Here is a 19,917-nt window from a genome sequence, read left to right as displayed (position 1 = left end):
GGGCCCTCAGCACCAGAAGTTGGATCATCCCAGGGGCAGTTTCCCACAGTGCCAGGGGAAGTGGGAATTGCTCCCAGCAGGAACAAAAAAGAACTTTATGAGGACAACCTTGAAGAGCAGAGTGAATTTATTCCAAGAAGATTGCAGTCCTGAGAACTCACGGCCCACAGGCACATGGCAGAGTTGCTGGTTAAGGCCACGATTAGCAGTGACTTGCTGCAGGACTGCACTGGCTCTCTGCCACAGACACGAGTGTGGACCCTCATCCCTGTTCCCACTCCCCCATTAAGTCAGCTTGGGAGTGAGTGTGGAACAGGAAGTCTCTACTCAGGCAAAAGCCTGACCTCTAAGGAAGGCCACAGGAAATGCCTCAAAGGGCCTCTTCAGGGTCGGCCTTACCAAGGGAACCCAGCCATCTGCCAAGGCTGGTTGTCATCCCCTTCTTCCAGGCCCTCATGGAGAGAGAGAAGGCCAAGGCCCAAGCTGGGCCATCAGATTTGTAAAGGTCACAGTGGACGCTGAACTTAGGACCTTCCTGTGTCCAGATGGAGCAGACACCAAGCCTAGGCCCCTGTCAACCAGGAGGTCACAGTCCTGTTCCCAAGCACCGTCTGTGCCTCACCAACTTTTAGAAAGGGCTGGGCCTGAGCTCAGGTTGGCTTCCTTTGGAAGCAGATTCACAAAGAAGTGGGTGAAGAGTAGAAGACTGAGTGCTCCCATGGGGGAAGGAAGGGAGGGCCTGCTATAGCTCCAGGCTTTCTCCTCTTGCAGAGGGACAAGCCTCATGAGAAGGGGCATCAGGCTGAGGTCTCAGTCCCCCAGCAGCTGCAGGCTCAGGCCCTGAGTGTCCACTTCTACCAGGTGGATGCTGTAGTTTCCGAGGCCCTAGGAGCAAAGGACAGGAGGTGCTAAGAGGGTCTGGGTGGGTTTTAGGCTTTCGGGAGGCTGGACTGTGGCTGCAGGGCCAAGGGGACTTACACCTGTAGCCGCCGGTTAGCTGGTGGGCCACAGGGAGGGCTCCTGTCCCGTGCCAGATACCATACCCCGACCACACCATACCTCAGTCTTGGCCAGCACAGCCTCCAGAGCCTCCTTTTGCCGCGGCTCCTTGGTCAATAGGTAGAGAAAGCCCCCGCCACCTGCCCCTGCCAGGCTCTGGCCATGCACGTGGGGGGCCAGGACATCCATCATACGCCGCACAGCCAAGGGCTCACAGCCTGGAGCCATGAGCTTCTTCTGCTCCCAGTATGATGTCAGGCACTGGCCCAGCAGAGGCAGGCTCCCTGGGGTGGGGTCAGAGAGGGGACTTGTGTGCCTGGGCCAGGATATTCACTCAGTGCCCCTCTGTAGACTGGATGGGGTGCCAAGAGGCACTTCTTAACCAGTGTCATAGTTAAGAACCTGGGTTCAGTACTCACTGGAAACAGGAGTGATAAAGCCCACCTCACGGGGTTGTTTGAGGACTAACGAGCACAGAGCAGTTGGCGTGGTACCCGGCACAGTGTTCACTGAACTGTGTAACCCGAATCAGCTCTGACTCCCTGGAACTCGGCTATGGAGCCAAGCCTCTTCCCCCATCTGCTTCCTGGTAGGTGGGGCTGGAGGCTTTCCCCAGGATGCAAGTATTGACCTGAGATGTGACTCCCACCTACGTGTGGGACCCTGCAGAGGACAGAGGCTTCACACCTAGGGCTGGTGCCAAGTCTGCAAAGGCCCCGGGCCTCAGACCCACAGGCAACAGGCACTCACTCCTGGTGCCTGAGCTCCGGGGAAGAAGCGCCTTACCTTGGCGGAAGGCTTCAGCACACTCCTCGGTGTGCCGCACCAGGTTGTGGGCATTCTGCACAACGGCAGGCAGCCGGGCATACCAGCTCCTCAGCACGTCCTACAGGTGGGGCAGGAGGGGTGCAGTGAGGCTCAGCTTAGCTGAGCCATCTCGCGTCCCTCCCTTCTGGGGCCAGGGCTCACCTGCAGCAGATTCCGGGCCAGACGGGTCTTGCCAGTGTACACCAGGAGCAGGTGGTCATTGAGCTTCTGGACAAAGCCCGCAGGCACAGTGATCTCTTCCACTTCCACCTTCAGCGGCAGCTGAGGCCGGGAGCGCCCCACCTTGATGCCAGGCATTAGGCCACCCACTTGGTCCTGCCAGCCACCTCCTGCGAGAGCCCGGGCCCCGTCACTGTTGGAGCCTATCTGGCCCAGCTTCCCTCTCCCAGTACAGGCTCCTGGCCTTGCATCCCTGGCAGGGACCAGTGTGGGAAGACAGCTTCCCCCCACAACTTCAGCTGGGCCAGGTGAGCTGTGCAGCTTCTGCCCCCGCCCTGGGAGCAAGTTGAACCCAGCTTCATTCTGGAGCCAAGCTTAGAATGCACAAGGCCTGAGTTTTGTTGCAGACCTAATGTGTACTTGGAATTGGGGTAAACCACATCAAAGGATTAAGACCTTACACTAACCTTTCCCCCTGAGGAGGGATGACATAGGACTTTCCCTACACCTAACAGTCCCTGCACCCTGGCTTGCCTGATAAAGGGTGTTGATGGTGGAAATAAGCTTCTCAGCATTTCTTATCAAACTTAAAATAGCTTGTTCACATTTTGCTTTACTAATGAAAGGTACGGATCTCTTTTCTTCTTGCAGCTATATAAAAATGTCAAAACTTGAGATGATTCTGGGATAGGCCTTTGATATTTGGAGAAGGGTCTGCAAGGATTTCGAGTATAAAATGCAAATGGCAGGAGGCATCTGGAACTTTACAGCCAAAATGTGGTTAGCGTCAGGCCTGGAATGTCAAGAACTCCTTAACTGCACCCCTCTCCTTCGGAGCACGTAGCGTAGCTTGTAATTATACATTTATTGGAGTGGTTATTGATCAGTGTTTGTCTCCAATAGACTGTATAAGACTTTTGATGGCAGGGATGCTGTTTTTGCTCGTTTTATCCCCAGGGCCCAATACAGAGAGGGTATTCGATAAATAGTTGTCATTTGACCAAATGAGAGATATGAACAGTGTACCTCAAAAGAAAACTGAAAAAGCTTCCCCATCTGCCCCTTTTGCTAATGACTACCTATTATGGGATGTGAGTCATTACAATGAAAGGAGGGAGCTAGGCTACAAAGTGGCCAGAGAAGATACCATAATCAGGCATCTATACATCTTTGTGGCATTTTCCCTCCCAGAGTCATGCTGAAGATGAGGCCTGGCATCCTGAGGTGACCAGAGCACCCTAGAGCCAGACAAACCTCTGGCTGCTCTCCATTGTGCATGGATGCTAAGGGGCCACAGTGATGAGTAGGAGAAGCTAGTGACATTCTGTATGATCACAGCCATGCACTTGGTACCCCATCATGTGGTGGGGGAAGCGAGGGACAAGTGGCCCTAGCCCAAGAGAGAGGCACGGTGCTGAAGAACAGACTGAAGGTCCTGTCCCCTAATCCAAACCCAGCCCTGCCCTGAGGGACAGCCCTGGGTAGGAACAGAGACATGAGGAATACCTAACACACATGAAAGGTGCAGCACAGACTCTTAACACTTAGTAGGTGCTCCTACATCAAGTCCTTTGAGGTAGAAATATTTCATTTTGAAAACCACCAGAGGGAGAGTGTCAGAGTGATAAGAGGGAAGTTCTAACCATTGTAAGGAGCAGCACAGCTCTGTCTGCAGGTCCAGGGAAGCCCCTGGAGGCCCCTGAAAAAGTTCCAGTGACCTCCCTCTGCCCTGGGGCAGGCCATACCTGTGGTAAGCACCTGCTCCAGATGCAGCACTGCGTGGATCAGGGCCTCCGTGCCCACCGCCCGGCCTGCGGCCCGCTGCAAGGCGGCCAGGGCAGCCCCCGCCAGGATGCTGCTGGTGCCTGCAGGGCACAGAGGAGAGTACCAGCCATGAAACAGCTCTGCCCAGCCCAATCCTGCCCCACCCCCTCCCTCTCCACTGGGCAGAGGCTGGGGAGAGGATTGGAGGCAAAGCTGAAAGGGGGAACGGAGTCAGTGGGCAGCAGGGAGACAGGGCCTGCTCACCAAGGCCAGAGCCATGGGGCAGCTCGGACCAGGTATGCAGCTCAAAGCCGCCCCCAAAGGTACACAGCAGCTGCTCACTCAGCGAGAGCTTGGAGTGGACACTCACGATCCCCGCACAGATGAAGGCCGCCTTCAACAGCGCCCCTGTGGAGTGAGCAGCATCCGGCAAGGAATTTGGTCTCCAGGGGTGGAAACAGACACCCCACCCATCTCAGCCTGGCCTGGGGCTCATCTAGGGGATAAAAGCCCAGCAGCGGTGCAGACCCCATCCCCAAGCCACAAAAGGTCCTCTGGGCTCCATAACACCAGCAAATGTGCCAGCTCTACCTCCTGTGCCTGGGCAGCGTAACGTCAGGGCTCCTCCACCAGACTGGCTCGCCCTCAGGCCAGGCACCCATGGCCTGCAGGGTCTCTCGGGTTCTGCCCCCGTCCCCCAGCTGGCTAGGTGTGCCATCCCCACCTGCGCAATTCACAGGTGCCCTGACCTGGGGCATGGGGCTGGCAGTAATCCTGCAGGTCATCCAGGCTCCCGCATACTATCTTCGTGGCCATCTCGTCCTGCCGAGGTCCCAATGCCAGCCACAGCTCGGGCTCTGGGATGCAGCGAGCCCTGGCCCCAATGGGCCGGCGGCCATTCACTCGCACAGCCAGGCCCAGCACTGCCCCACCAAGCTCATAGGCAAGGGGTGGCGTGTCACTCCAGCCCCCTGTGGCAATTGAACAAGACCAAGCTGGTCACAGGGGCTGCCAGCTCAGTTCTGGGGTGGCTACCCTCACCCCTACCGCCCCCCCAAGGGGCTCACCAGAGAAGTCCACTCGAGCCGGGCACTCAGCCACCACCCACTGCCCAGGTGCTGGCAGCTCTACCGGCACCGAGGAGACAAAGTGCTGGGCTGACATCACAGCCTGGCGGATCAGGATCTGCCCAGCCCCCTCGTAGTGGCGGGCAGCTCGTACTAGTAAGGCTGGTCTGCCAGGAGGGAACAGAGAGATGGTGGCATGGAGCCCCAAGCTGGGGGTGGGCTGCTTGGGTTTGGGGACTGACTGCCCTAGGTGACCTGAGGACACTCCACCTCTCTCTGGGTTTCCACCTCCAAGGACGGCAGGGGGCTACTCCAAGGGTTTTGACATCATTAGCACCCACCTGCTCAGCCACTTGTCCCGCTCCTCGGCAAGCGCCGCCACGCCCCGCGCCAGGTCTCCACACTCCAGGTACGAGAAGGGCCGCACCCACTCAGGGTTGGCAGCTGGCCCACTCCGTAAGCCTCCTTGGCCCTCTGCCATGCAGCCCAGGACATCCGCCACACAGGCCAGTGCCCGGGCTGCCACGCCAGGATCTCCCACACCAGCTGCCACTGAGGGACCAGGAGTCAGTAGTAGCTGGGGAGGAGGCCCGCCCTCAATGCCCCCTGCCCTCAAGCACCCCAGACCTCTTCACTTTTGCCCAAGATGTATCCTTGCCTGGGAATGCTCCCCACTCTTCTGCCTGGCAAAGTTCTCATCCCACCAGCCCCAGCCCAGACATGCCTCTGCACCCCCCACCCAGTATGCCCTTAATGAGTAAGAGCTCAGGCTTGGGGGGCAAACCACCTGGGTTCAGTCTCAGCCCCCCCACCAACCAGCTGTGTGGCCATGAGTGAATAACTGAAATGGGGAATGAGGCAGTCCCTGTGAGGCTAAGGCTGAGTCCCCACAGAATGCCTGGGTCCCATGCAGGGCGGGCCACATCCCCCGGGCTGTGCTGGAGCTCTTCACCCACATCCAGCCCCCCCCACCCCCGCACAGAACGTGCAGCCTTTGCCGATGCTCACAGGACCCAGAGGCTCAGCCCCAGGCCTCCGCCTCTCACCAAACTCCCCACTAACAGGGATGGAGCTTCCCAGAAACCTAAAAGTTAAGTCCATTTGTGTCTTTCCCCTGCTTTAAAGTCTCATGACTCCCTAGTACCCTCAGGTCGATGACCTAGAGGGCAGACAGGGCAGGTGATGCTGGGTCTGGCTTCCCAGCATGGGTGCCCAGCACACTCACCCTGGTCCAGGGTGGCCATCAGGGGCCCAGGACAGCCCTCGCGCACAGCAGCCTGGATCAGCGGGCGCAGGCTGAGGTCCTGTCGGGCCTCCAGCACATGCCGCGCCTTATGCAGGGCCTGGCGGAAGAACAGGTGCCGGCGGGAGGCCAGTGTGGCAGCCCGATCCAGGCACGGCTGCAGCTGCTCCCATGACAGCCGCCAGGAGGCTCGCCAAGCCCGCAGGGCCTTGCTCCCAGCCTCCTGGGGGTCCAGCATCCACAGCATGTCCTGGGGCCCCAGGGCCCTCGAGGGGTGGAGCACAGGAAAGAGCCGGGCATTGAGAAGGCAGCGCTCAATGCGGGGCATGTCTGGGTCCCACAGGTCCCAGTCCCTGATGTGGGGAGAAAGAAGACACATGAGCAGGAGGGAAGCAAGTGCTCCTGCCTGGTCACCAAGACCTGACCACCTGTCAGCTGGGGGTTGGCTCATTCATGGGGACAGGACGAACTCCAGAGGCCGCGCAAGCAGGCAATTCAGGGAGGGAGGCCCAGCTGCCCTGCCTCCTTCCCCAGGCCATTGAACAAAATCCCAAAGCCTGAGCACGGCCAGGAATTTGGAGTTGCCCAGGGAGAAGATGCTAGGGAAAATCAGGCTGCTCGAAACTACCCCAGGGGACTTCCCTGGTGGCACAGTGGTTAGGAATCCGCCTGCCAGCACAGGGGACACTGGTTCGAGCCCTGGTCCAGGAAGATCCCACATGCCGTGGAGCAACTAAGCCCACGAGCCACAACTACTGAGCCTGCGTGCCACAACTACTGAAGCCCGTGTGCCTGTAGCCCATGCTCCGCAACAAGAGAAGCCACTGCAGTGAGAAGCCCGCGCACCGCAACAAAGAGTAGCCCCTGCTCGCCGCAACTAGAGAAAGCCCGCCCGCAGCAATGAAGACCCAACGCAGCCAAAAATAAATGAAATAAATTAAAAAAAAAAAAAAACGACCCCAGACTGCAGGGATGGTGGGAGGTGGGGCAGGATGAGCAGAATGAGCCTCCAAGCAGCTACCACCCTGGCTGCCGAGACCCCCAGAGGCCCGTGGGGCCACCAACCCTACCGAATGCCTGTCTTCTGGAAGAACTGACTCCAAGACATGTTGAGATACGTTCCTGTCCCCTGTCTCTGGGGAAAGAGAAGGAAGCAGTCAGGGCTGCAGGGGCCACAGGAAGGGGTTAAGGGCAATAAGGCCAGAGGACAAGGATCTGCTCAAGAGGGGACAGGAAAAGAGACAGGGGCACTTAGGCAAGCAAGTTCTGAAACAGCATCAAGTCCTGGAGCTTCCACATTCCAGCCCGGGTGCCTGGAACTTGGAGCAGAATCCTGGCGCCTGACCCTCCATAACTGGCTCTGCAGCCCAAGGCGGGTCACCTCTCTCTCTGAACCTCAGTCTCCGGCCTGAAAAATGGGGATAAGAATCCCCACCCAGCCTGCGTCAGAGCAGCTGAGGAGGGAGGTAAAGGCCTGTTGAGACTCTACTGGCTACACTCTCCTCACTGCCTATCCCTCAGGTGAGCGCTCAGCGAGCCCTGCAGTGAAGCCGTGCTAGGACCCCCGGTGCTCCCCAAAGCCTAAAGAATGGGGGCGCGGGGAGGCGGGTGAGCACCTACTTCCCAGCTGTCGAGACGGCCAACGAGGGTGAAGGCCCGGCTGCGGGCGCCGTGCAGCTGCACATGGTGTCCCTGCAGGACGAGGTCGTGCAGCTCCAAGCCGTGCAGTGCCTCGGACTGGGCCACGTCCAGGCCACTCACGAAGCAGCCAGTGCCGATGTGAATGGGGCCCTGGCAGGAAAGCGGGCAGGCGTCCTGCGTGGGCAGGGGAACCCCAAGCACGCCCACAAAACACACAGGACCCTGGCTCCCGTACCCTTGCCCTCCCTCTGCCTGCCCTCTCAGGCCTCACCCGCAGGTGGCAGTGCTGCAGGACACTCCCAGGACCCAGCTGGACGGGGCCCTCCAGCAGGCAGCTGACCACAGAGCTCCCGGCCCCCAGTAGCTGCCGCTCCTGTGAAGCCAGGGAGAAAGCTGTGAGGGCCCGGGGCGGGGGCTGCCCCAATTCTCCTCCACAGCCAGAGCCAGAATTCCTGCTGCTCCCTGCGCCTGTCGGCCAGCCAGATCCCTCTCGGTATCTCCCTGGCCACAGCCTCAGGCTGACTCCCATCCCATCTTGATTTCTGCTGCTCCCCCAGGGGCACGCTCTCCCTGCCTTCTCCTCCAAAGCAAATCTGCACCCAGTAGTGGAGGTCCCACCACATGACAGCTCCCCCAGAAAACCTCTCCCACCTGTCCAGCTACCCCTACCCCTGCCACCCTGAGGGCCACCTCTGAACTCTACCTGCCCCATCACCATGAATTTGCCTGAATCCCTAAGCAGACCCTTCAGAAAGGGTGTGTGGGGGGGGGAATCTTCTCTAGCTGCTCACTCAGACTTGGATGTAGAATCCTGACTTGGCCACTTACTGGCTCTGTGGTCTTAGGCAAGTAACTTAACCTCTCTGAGCCTCCAGTGACTCACATGCAAAATGGGGATAATAACACCTACACGCATAGATAATCTGTCCCAAGAGTGAGCTATTCCCTCCCCTCCCTGCATCCCCCCCATTCCTACCTGTCTTCAGGTACCCCGTAGGCCCCTCTGCTGGCCTTACCTCCAGGCAGGTCTTACCTCCACCTGGGAGTGCACGACCTGGGCCCCAGGAGCCCCCGGGAATGTGAGACTGTGCAGGAACTCACTGGCTGAGTTGGTCATGTAGTTGTAGCTGCCGTCAGGGACATATGCTGTAAAGATACAAGTACTGACCCCAACACCCTGCATGTTGCAGCTCTGACACCAGGCTGGGCCTCCCACCAGAAGACACATCTTCATCAGGGCCTGGGAGGGCAAGCATGGAAATGAGCCCGCTGTGCCAATGGGGAAGCTGAGATCCAGAGAGGCTCAGCAACCTGCCCAAAGTCACACAGCTAGAAAGTAGAAAGACCAGGACTGGAGCCCAAGAATGAGACAAAGGAAGAAGAGGAGAGTTACCTCAGCAGGGGACTCGGAACTGGGAGAGGGTAATTGTCTAGTCCATGCACTCACTAGGCCTGCCTGGTCCAGGAGCCTGGGGCCAGGCAGGTGGGGTGGGAGCCTCATTCTGGGGGCCTTCACTCCCATGGCCTCCCCACCCCGGAGAGCCAAGAGGCAGTACCCACCCACTGTGAGGGGCTGATCGCGAAGCTCCCTCCACAGCTCTGCCCGGGCTCCATGCCGATAACCTGCGATGTCCGCGTCACCTTGCCCCATCTCTGGGGGCTGCCCCACCAGGAAGTCCTCCCTTCTCACGTTCCGGGCCATGCAGAGCAGGATGTCAAAAAATAGAGACAGCTGGGACAAGGGCGGGAAGCACTGCTATTAGTGGGTTCCTAGGCTGAGCTGGGGCGGTTCCATCTCTAGAGACGCTGACATAGAGAGGGGAAAGGACTGGCCTGAGGTCACACAGCCAGGCTGCCAGTGTCAGTGCCTCGTGCCCAGGCCAGGACCTGCCAGTCCCCAATCCCAGTCACCTGGACAGGCCGGGCTCCGGAGTCCAAGCCCATGTAGGTGCAGGCGTCCAGAGGCGGGCTCACATGGGTGGCCAGGAGGTGCTCAGCAGTTTCCACAGAGAAGAAGACAAGCCCAGAAACCTGGAGGGGCCCCCACAAGGGTCAGGTGGGAGACCCTGGGGCCAGCCTTGTGCCTGAGTTGGGGAGGGCCATGTGCAGATGGGCCAAGCAAGGCTGACTGCCACACCGGAAAGGATCATTCATCTTCTGGGCCACTCCAGCACCCAGACTCCAGGCTTACTGGAGGCAGCTCCACCAAGGGCCCCTCAGCAGGCAACTTCTAGGACCCCCTCAATTTTCAGGTCTCCTCCCAAACCCAGTTCTCCATCTTCCCTATAGTCTAGTCCCAGGCTCTTATCCACCACTCGTACCTTTGTCCTTCATTCTAGAAGGATCCCCTGAGTCTGGTTCCAGCCTTTCTCATTTGGGACAAGACCCTGAATTCCAAGGCTACCCCTCCTCAGATTTTGGCTTCACCTGCTCCCCTGAATACCAGTTCCAGATCTTCCTCAGATTCTGGTTCTAGCCTTCCCCAGAAGGAGTGGGGCTCTGCCCTGGCAGCCATACCAGTGGCACCCGCCCATCAGGCCTGGCACATCGTTGTATCTCTGCCTCGGTGCCTTGGTAATAAATGTCCAAAACGAAGCCCTACGTGGGAGCAGAAAACAGAGTTAGGGAAGGGAGCAACAGAGGATTACGAAAGAGGGCATGCAAGGGTGTTCTCCAGATGTAAACCCAGGATGCAAGTCTGACAGGCCCCAGCATACTCCTGGGGATACAAGTGCCTGAGACCTCCCCCACCCTCACAGCGGAGGGCAGGCTTCAAATGTCTCCACAGCCCCAAGCCTGGGCACAGAGCCTGGCACGGGATCAGGGGCAATTCATGTTTGGTAAAAGACTAAGTGAGCACAAGAGCTGCTGCCATGGGGCGAAACTCCTCCAGATCCAGACCATGCCAGAAAGTCCAGGACGAGGCTGCCCAGAGCACAGGACCAGGAGGCCATCCCAGGATGGCTCAGCTGCCCACGCTGCTGCCCCAGGGGCACTACCTGGGAGTCCGTGAGGTAAACACCATGGTTCCGGGCATAGGCCGTGCTCCCCGGAAGGGCGATCACTCTGGCTCCCCGGAAGCCGTCCCAGCTGATCCCTGCAGGTGGGGGAGTCAGGAGGCTCTCCAGGGACCCCAACCCAAGGAATGGGGGAATCCCTTCCAGGAGGAGGGCAGGGGCATCCAGGCACCTCTAAAGAAGATATGGTTTCCAAAGCCAAATGGACATTCCTCTGGGAGAATGACAACACCTCACCCCCAAAGTTTGTCCACAGAGCCCTTTGGGGAAAAGGGGGCAGGGCTGGGTATCTCCACTCTACGGACAGGCAGACTGGCCCAGCAGGGGAAGCCCTGCCTCCTGGTCTAAGCTCCATCCTTCAAACCTTAGAGCTGCCCTTGTGAACAGGGCAGCAGGCCAGGCCCAGAGACGGGGTGGGTGAGGAGAGGCAGAGCCACGTTGGCTGTGGCTAGGGAAGGCAGTCCCAAGCCTTCTCAGGCTCACCTGGGTTTGGAGGAACAGACAGCAGCATGTCGGTGCTGCAAACCCACACGCCTGGCGGGGAGCCTGGGCCCAGCTGTGGGGAGAGAGAATGAAGCTGGTGGCCGGGCCCAGCCCTTCCTCTGCTCCCACACAGCACAGCCTCGGCCTGTTCCAGGGAGACTCGGGCTGCTGAGGTAACAGGGGCCTCCCTATATCCATGGTGCCGATGCCAGCCCTCCCGCCTACTTCCTGAGGCCGTACCTCCCCGCAGTGTGGCCAACGCTAACATCCTGAAGCTCTTAACTAACTCCAGGCACCCGAAGTCATTGTTCCTGGCATCCCCTGTCTGAGCCAGCACAGACTATGGCTGGTGGCTCAGCAGGACAAGGCCCCATGGCAGCTGCCTGTCTCACCCGATGGCTCACGATGTCCAGCAAGCAGTCCAAGTTGCAGACCACGGCCTCCACAGGGGCCTGGGGGTTCTCCACAGGGAGGCAGGTGAAGGCCCGGCCACAGTCATCGAAGGGGAAGTCTCGGCCCTGGGGCGGGAGCAGGCACAGGCAGAAGAGCTTGAGGCAGAGAGCCTGGGCAGAAAGCCATCAAGCTAGAGGACTTTTACAGAGTGTGTTCTCATGTGATTTTTTAAATTACATGATTATGGTAAAAAATTAGCAAATGCAGATACACAGAAAGAAAAACAATCCCTCAGGGATAATAACCGTTGCCCTCATTTTGAGGTTATGCCCTTTCATATACCTCATATGCATACTTTTTTTTTTTTTTACAAAAATGAAAAAGACGGAGACAACAGAACTTCACACACACACACACACGCGCGCACACACACACACACACACACACACACGAGTACAAGTCAAACTGGAGAAAGATTGGGAACCATATCAATGTCAATATCCTGGCTGTAATTATACTATAGTTTTGGAAAATATGACCATTGGCGAGCTCTGGGCAAAGTTTACAGAGGCTTCCCTCTGGATTGTTTCTTAAATGTGGATCTACAATGATCTCAATCAAACTTTCAATTAAAAAGGCTGAGATCATTCTATACAAACTTGTGCGGCTGGCCTTTTTCACTGAACAATGAAAATATATTCACCGATGCTCACAGGGAGCCAGGCCAGGCCCCAATTTAAGCATTTGATGGGTCATCTCAGCACATCCACATGAAGTAGGAACTGCTGCCATCCTCATTTTACTGATGAGGAAACTGAGGCCTAGAAACAGTCAAGTGACTGGCCCCAGGTCACAGAGCTGGTCAATGCACAGGTCGGTGCAGAGAGTTAAATGGACCTTTCAATCATTGTCTAATATTCCACCAGGAGGATATGCTGTTTATATTTAACCGGTTCCCTATTTTGGACACCTGGATTAATTGTATTTCTGATTCTTCAGGATTTGCACAATGCACACTGGCACACAAAGGCAGAAGACCCCTAAAGTCCCATCCAACCCCAAGGACTGACCATCCTTCTGCATGGCCCCTGCCCAGCATTCTACTGACCATGTGCAGGATGAGGATCCAGGCCGAGTGCAGAACATCTGATGTGACCACCTATCAAAAGTGGAAGAGCACTGTTCACAGAGGTCTGGGCGGATGTCACCCTCTTGTGCAGGGAGAGACCCCAGCACAAGTCCACACAAGAACCAAAGGGGGGACTTCCCTGGTGGTGCAGTGGTTAAGAATCTGCCTGCCAATGAAGGGGGACACGGGTTTGATCCCTGGTCTGGGAAGATCCCACATGCCACGGAGCAACTAAGCCCGTGCGCCACAACTATTGAGCCCGTGCGTCACAACTATTGAAGCCCACGCGCCTAGAGCCCGTGCTCTGCAACGAGAAGCCACTGCAATGAGAAGCACGCACACTGCAACAAAGAGTAGCCCCCGCTTGTTGCAACTAGAGAAAGCCCGTGCGCAGCAACGAAGACCCAACGCAGCCAAAAATAAATAAATAAAATTAATTTTAAAAAAAACAAAACAAAGGAACAACCAGCAAGGTCAAGACCAATGGCCACAGGCAGGCACGAGGCAGCCCTGGCCACTCCTGGATAAGGAAGCACAGCAGCTTTCCAGTTGGGCCACTCCCCTGTCCCCTGTTTTTACGGAAGGCTGCAGGCGAGAACGTGGGGCTGGCTGGCGGGTGACTCGCAGTAAGTCAGCTTCATGGCAACCACACAGTGGTCCCCTCCCCTGCGGGTGCCACCCCCACTGCCAGAGCGTGTCCATGCCTGTGACCACCCTCACTGCCTGTGCCAGGGTGCCATGCAGGCAAGGTGACCTCGTGAAGTGGCTGGGTGTGTGTGGGACGTGGGCCCACGCTCTACACACCAGGGGCCACTGCACCTGAGTTCCAGCAAACCACTGCTATGTGGGAAGGAGCGTCCAGGGTAGCAAGAGGAGATTTCTCAAGGGAAGCCAGAAAGCCTAACTCCTAGATACTGGCTCTGACTTTCTAAAACCACTACAAAGGCCGTCCCTGCCTTCTGCCCTCACCTGGACGAGTCTGCTCAATCTACAGATGCAAAAACTGATGCCAAACCAGAACTGGGCGGGAAAATGGAGCCCGAAGAGCTGGGGACCCCGGAAAGGCTCTGTTTGAAGGCCCCATCCCTGCTGCGCCCAAGGGGGCACTTGAAGAGCACTCACAGTGAAGCCCGCACGGGCACTCAGGTGCTCTGCAACCACCAGCAGGGCGTTGAGGGTGGCTCCTCCACTGCCCACATGAACCTCAGGGTCTTCCACGGCCAACAGCAGCGTCCTGGTGGGGATCTGCTCTCGCTTCTGCCGTATCTCCAGCTCTGCGGTCAGAACATGACTGGGACCTGTCCCCCAGCCTCTTCACCCCGGTCCCAAGCACCTCAAGCAAACCTCCTGACAGCCATTATTTAATCTTCTTTGACTTAGCAGCTTTCATCTAGTAGCTCATCAGATCTTTGCCCAACTCAGTGAGGTAAGTACAATTACTCCCATTGCACAGATGAGAAAACCGAGTCTCAGTGAAGTGACCTATGTCGGAGGTCACGTGGCTAGGAAGAAGCAGAATCTGGGTTTGAACCCGGGTCTGCCCAGCTCCTGGGGCTGTAGGGGTATGTGACAAGGAAAGGGGAGAGGGTTCCACATTAGGGGCAGAGTGGAGAGGGAGATCAACTACCTCTCTGGAAGACCTCGACGCTGTCCTTGTACTGGCATGTCAGGATGATGACCGTCCAATCAACCCCCTTCGGCTGCTCCATTCTGGCCAAAGTTGAGGGGCTTCCAGGGCAGAGATACGGGTATGTGTGAATTTTTTTTAAATTATCATACCCTAAAATTGATTTCTTTGGTTATAAGTAGTTTTATGAATTTTAATACATGTATAGATTCTTGTGGTTACTACCACCATCTGCATCTTAAAAAGCTCCCACATGCTAACCCTTTACAGTCACACCCTCCTCCATCCCTCACCCCTGACAACTGGCCATCTGTTCTCCAAAGCTATAGTTGGAATGTAATCTTTTGAGATTGGCTTCTTTCACTCAACATAATGCCTCTGAGATTCATCCAAGTTGGCTATGCATATCCATAGTTCTTTCTCTTTTTTTGCCAAGCAGTATTCCGTCTTATAGACATCGCACAGTCTGTTTCTCCACCTACCCACTAAAGGACACCTGGGCTACTTCCAGGTTTTGGTAATCATGAATAGAGCTGCTATAAACATTCATGTGCAGATTTAGCGTGAACATAAGACTTCATCTCTCCAGGCGGACACCTAGGTGTGGGATTGCTGGGTCACGTGATGAGGGTATCTTTGACTTCATCAATCTGGGAGCATGACATTTCCTCAGGAGAGGAAGTAAGGGGAGCGGGGTGGGGTTGACAGGGGGTCCCACCTTAAAACAAGGGGCTGCCCTTTCTGTACCGCAGGCCCCTCATCATCCAATCATTGGCACTGAGCTGCAGGGAGGGAGGCTCTAACTTCTAGGCTCCCGAGGCTGAGGGCAATTCCCCGGAAAAGAGGGAAGCTCTGGGAGAGGTGTACCAGTTTGTTCAAGCGCAGCATGCTAACAGCACCCACTACAGGGACCTCAGAGGGGACCTCCCCTCCCAGAGGCTCCAAGCCAGAAGGGGGCTGCAACCCCACCTGTCAGCCATCTTCCTCCAGGGCACTCTGAGCAAGTGAGGGGAAGGTGAAGCCAAAGCTATGGCTTCACCCACTCCTCTCCCCCAACACTCCTTTCCTACCGGATAAGAAACCAATCTGACTGTAGAGGCCCTGGCCTCCCCAAGACCTCTGTGGACGAGTCCCTAGGAGTGCGCTGGCATCTACCTCTGGCAGGGTCCCAGTTGCTGTCCCATGCAGCAGCCCACCCCCACCTCTTCCCCCCAGCCCCCAAAGCTCAGTGTGGGGAGGGCCGGTGGAGTGAGCTGCATGCCACCCCAGAGGTGCCCTGAGCACACGTCCGTCTGCAGTCAACCCTCACCCCAGCCGGAGCCAACAGGAAACCTGAACCTCAGTAACGGTTCCTTCCTATGCCAGACTCTGCTGCCACCAAGCCTATGGTTAAGGCTGACAGACACGGCCACTTAGCAACGCTCATACTCCCACGAGCTTTCAGGGAAAGCTCCACCACTAACAAAAATTGCTCTGTTCCCTGTTCAGCTCAGGAGGGAAATCCAGAGGGGAAACCTGAGCTAGAGATCTTGGCCAGGCATCTGAGGTCAAAGGCATTCCCCAGGTTACCCATCTGGCCTTCTCAGTAAACGGGGTGGCTGGGGATTCCAGACTGGCCACCAACTCCCTGTGTGATCTTCGGCACCCCTAACCCTCTCTGGCCTCCTGTGGTAGGGAGTGTAACGGATGGATGCCCCCATCTTGTTCGCATGGAGGCCATGCTTCCCACCAACCAATGACATGAAAAAGACAGACCCACTGCTACAAGACGGGGATCCTCTGACAGGCACTCTTGGCTCCAGAACTCCCCATCAACCCAACAGAAACTGTCTTACAACCGCACTGCAGTCTGAGAGCTTTCTACCCATACCTCCTTTCTTCCTTCCGGTGCTGTCACAGGAAGCAGAATTGAAAACTGACAGCTCTCCCTGCTTCCTCCAGCTCCCTCCCCTTCTTCCCTCCCCCAATAAATCTCTTGCAAGTCTAATCCCATCTTGTTCTCTGCTTCTCTGAGGAGCTAAACCATCATGGGAGTATATCATCTTCCTCTTGGGACTGCCAAAGGAAAAATTACTGTAAGAACCTCTAAAGTCTGGGAAGTACTTTCTTTATCCTTAAAGATGAAGAAACTGAGGCACAGAGAGATTAAGTGACTTGACCAAGGTCACACAGCTAGCAAGTGGTAGAGCCAAATTTGAACCCAGACACCTTTTTTCCAGAGTCCATTCTCTTAACCCCTACACTGAATCTACTTTGTAGGATGGAAAAAAGAACAGACGTACTAAATATATGTAAAGTGCCCAATACAATGTGACAATGAAATGGGGATGGCATTAATAGTAACAGCCACTAGAAGTGAGCTCATCCACCCATTCTGACCCATAGTTAAGGCACTATGATTTTTCATCTTCACAACACCACTGCCAGGTAAGTATTCTGTCCACCTTACAAATGCTAGTTGATGCTGCATCCGTGACTGGGACCTGGGTGTCTCAGATTCTTATTTAGGTGATGGTGATAATGATGTTTGATCCCAAGCAAACGTGCTAAAACAGAGCAAGGAAGAAATGCCCCAAGGAGAGTCCAAAGGTCTGAGCCCGGTCTTGGCATAGTGACTGAGAGTCACGAGCAGATGACAGGTTGCAGGCAGAGGAGGGAGGACGGCATGATCTGGACTGTACTCTACTAGAAACTGGAGCAGAGGAATAGTCCTGCACTGGGAATCAACCCCCAGAGGCTGTCCCCAACTCTCCCTCTTCCTGTGTGATCTTGAGCAGGTTACTTAACCTCTCTGAGCCTCAGTTCCCTAATTGAAAACTGGGGCCAAGATACCAACCTCCTAGGATGGTTGCATTAAATAAAACATAAAAATATGTGGCACACGGCAGGAGCTCAATGAATGGTAGTTCTCTCCAGTGAGGAAAAGCAACAGGAGAGTTCGACTTGACCCTGAAGCAGGTTGGAACGAAGGCTCTGATATATTCTCTGGGTCAAAGATGCCCCTGTAGAAGAAAAAAATCAGGGAAGGCCTGGGAAAATCAACCAAGGCTAAGTAGCATGCCTTGCCCGATCAGACTAAAGGGTATTATGAGAACAGAACACAAAAGGTGGAACAGTACTGGTGGCATAGGGAGTGTCTTCTTCAGGCACCACGCCAGAGACACGTTGAAGTATCAGCTCATGTGACCCACTCAACAGCCCTATGAATTGAATTTTACCACACCTACGTTATATTTAAGGAAATTGTAGCATAAAGAGATGAAATAGCCTGCCCAAGGACATAAACAGCTTTTACAGGCAGGTCAGGTGTATCCAACTCCAAGATTCTTGTTCTCACCCACCCTGTAGAAATAAGACATCTCTCCTGGAGTCTTCAACCTCTGTCATACCTGACATTTGTACAGAAATCTTAGATAATACAGGCCTCTATCCAATATTCTGCACACTTCCAACAGAACTTTATCTACTGAGGCCAAGTTGAAATAGTTCTTAATGTCCTCAGCCACACGCTGCCTAAAATTAGGATAGGGAACGGAAGCCAGGGACAGAATAAAACAGTAAGGTCTCTTCATATTTGCTTTTTGAAGAGAAGTGGGGCAGGGATTTTGCATTTTAAGGGGAAAAAGTAGCCCCACGGAGGAATCTGATTTGTCTTCTGGGAAGCGAAAAAAGGCAGAAGGAAGGTGATGGGGAGTAAAATTACATTGCAAATTACACAAACGTCATATAATTGAGATTTGTTGATAATGACGAGCCCCGATGGGGTAAACGGAGGCAGGAAAAGCGACCTCAAAGGAAAAATCACCAGCGCCAGCATCCAGAGGCCCACCTGCCTATGGTCCCTGTCCCGGGCGTCCCCAAGTCCCGGAGCTCCTGTAGAAAGACCCAGGCCAACAGGTTGAAGGACCCGCAGACGCCCCTTGGAGCAAGTGGGCGCCCGGGGGCTGCTGCAGAGTTCCCCGACGCTCTTCCCTATCAGGAACCAGGCAGCCAGTGGCCCGGCTCAGTCCTGCGGGTCCAAGAGTGTGGGAGGGAGGCGGAGAAACCGCGCAGAACACTGGGGGTACCGTACCGGTATCCGCGCAGTCTGATATACGTGCCTCCGCCGGCTCTCGGCACAGCAGGATCTTGAACACGGGGCTGTGCGTGCCTTCGCGGCGCACCCTGGGAAATGTAGTTTCAGCCCTCCGCTCGCCCTGGCTTGTCCTCCCCGAAAGCCCAGCTCGGAGCTATCGCCTGAGCCAGCGGAGATAGTCAGGGCAGCGCTTTCCTAAAGGGCAGTGATTCTTCCCTTCGAGAAGTGAGGTGAAGGGAGAAGGCGGCTCCGCTGGGCAGCAAAACTACAACTCCCAGAGGGACCAGTGCGTTGTAAAGACAAAACTCGTTTTCTGAGACTCGGGGTTCCAGGTTTGTGTTTTGTTCGTTTGTTTAACCCCCTGGCGGGGGGCGTGGTGCCGCCGCGTTTCCCCGAAGAGAAACAAATCAAACCCGGAGGAAAAACCCCCACAGGTGTTCGGGCGTAAGCGACTACCGTTGGATTGGCAATTGGCCATGCTTTCGCGGGTTCATTATGTGGGTCCTTCCGGTAGAAACTTTTCAACTCTGTAGTGGGAAAAAGATCTGTGGCTTTTTTGGAAAAGTTATGAATGGCAGCATTGTTCGTAATAGCGGAAAACTGGAAACTCTCTCTCCGGGGTACTGGGAAAATAAACTAGGCACATCCATGCAATGGAATACTAGGCAGCAGTTAGAAATAATGAGCTAGATCTACATGTTCAATAGGGAAAAGTGTTCAAGACACTTTGTTAAAGAACATTATGTATGAGAATCTACTCATGTCAAAAATAATGTATGCGGACATATAGTACATGTGGATAGGAACCGGACTGGAAGGAGCACCCTCTGAGGTGGAGACTGCCAGGGATGGGGATAGGCAGGGAGAACTTGAGCTTTATTTGTATTGTTTGAATTTTTCTTATGAGAATATACTTGCCAAATCTTGTGTCCTTAATAGGGAGCCTGCGAGGCCCAAGCGGTCAGTCTCAGAGAAGATGAGGGATTCTGCTCTAACTCTGTGTAACCTTGGCCAGTCACTTGGCTATTCTGCCTCCTTGTCTTTATCTGTAAAATGGGGTAATAATAGTGTCAAATGCCTAACATTCTTATGAGGATAAGATAAATAAATTCTTGACTCCATAGTAAATTCTCCAAAAATATTAACCATTATTATGATGATTGTTGTTATTCCCATTCGGACTCCTTAAAGCTGGATCAATGGTTTGTTCACTATTGTATCCTCAGTCACTAGAACGTGCCTAGCACATTGTAGGTGGTTAAAACAATTTGGATTTGTATTGTTTGTTTTTTTGTTTTTCTGGGTTTTTTTGGCCGCACCACATGGCTTGCGGGATCCTAGTTCCCCAGCCAGGGATCAACCCTGGACCTTGGGTCCTCGGCAGTGAAAGCGTGGAGTCCTAACCACTCTCCCACCAGGGAATTCCGAACAATTTGTTGAATGAAGGAATGAATAAAGAGCAGTCCCCTACTCAGCTCCTACTACCCCACCT

At 55.3% G+C, this 19,917-nt stretch overlaps 1 protein-coding gene across 5 annotated transcripts; it reads right to left on the bottom strand.

The window, feature by feature from the left end:
• Positions 1 to 3: 3 nt before the first annotated feature.
• FCSK (fucose kinase) lies at positions 4 to 18,429 on the bottom strand. 5 transcript variants are annotated; one of them, XM_079906780.1, is made up of 24 exons: positions 17,187 to 18,429; positions 14,351 to 14,451; positions 13,846 to 13,997; positions 12,703 to 12,753; positions 11,594 to 11,719; positions 11,202 to 11,274; positions 10,701 to 10,798; positions 10,219 to 10,299; positions 9,613 to 9,732; positions 9,262 to 9,433; positions 8,735 to 8,847; positions 7,973 to 8,074; positions 7,681 to 7,851; positions 7,131 to 7,195; positions 6,043 to 6,413; positions 5,159 to 5,369; positions 4,818 to 4,984; positions 4,500 to 4,721; positions 4,015 to 4,158; positions 3,732 to 3,851; positions 1,969 to 2,156; positions 1,786 to 1,885; positions 1,060 to 1,283; positions 4 to 885 (listed from the first exon to the last, which is right to left on the bottom strand). In XM_079906780.1, exons 2-24 carry the CDS (start codon positions 14,430 to 14,432, stop codon positions 811 to 813), a joined length of 3,228 nt encoding a protein of 1,075 aa, XP_079762906.1. In that variant the 5' UTR covers positions 14,433 to 14,451; positions 17,187 to 18,429; the 3' UTR covers positions 4 to 810. The 5 variants fall into 5 exon arrangements, with proteins under 5 accessions (XP_079762906.1, XP_079762907.1, XP_079762909.1 ...); XM_079906781.1 differs by having other exon boundaries at positions 4,093 to 4,158; XM_079906783.1 differs by lacking the exon at positions 1,060 to 1,283.
• Between the last annotated feature and the right edge of the window lie 1,488 nt (positions 18,430 to 19,917).

This window comes from Stenella coeruleoalba (assembly GCF_951394435.1).
Source record: "Stenella coeruleoalba genome assembly, chromosome: 20".
Taxonomy (NCBI): domain Eukaryota; kingdom Metazoa; phylum Chordata; class Mammalia; order Artiodactyla; family Delphinidae; genus Stenella; species Stenella coeruleoalba.
Note: the sequence above shows the minus strand (reverse complement) of the source record. Positions and strands in the feature narration are given on the sequence as shown.

What these genes read in the sequence shown, in the direction of transcription:
- FCSK (XM_079906780.1), bottom strand. Translation starts at nt 14,432, where the DNA reads ATGGAGCAGCCGAAGGGGGTTGATTGGACGGTCATCATCCTGACATGC. An exon ending in TTTACCTCACGGACTCCCAG is followed by an intron (nt 10,300 to 10,700) that starts GTAGTGCCCCTG and finishes GCTCCCACGTAG; the next exon opens with GGCTTCGTTTTGGACATTTA. An exon ending in GCCGTCTCGACAGCTGGGAA is followed by an intron (nt 7,196 to 7,680) that starts GTAGGTGCTCAC and finishes CTCTTTCCCCAG; the next exon opens with AGACAGGGGACAGGAACGTA.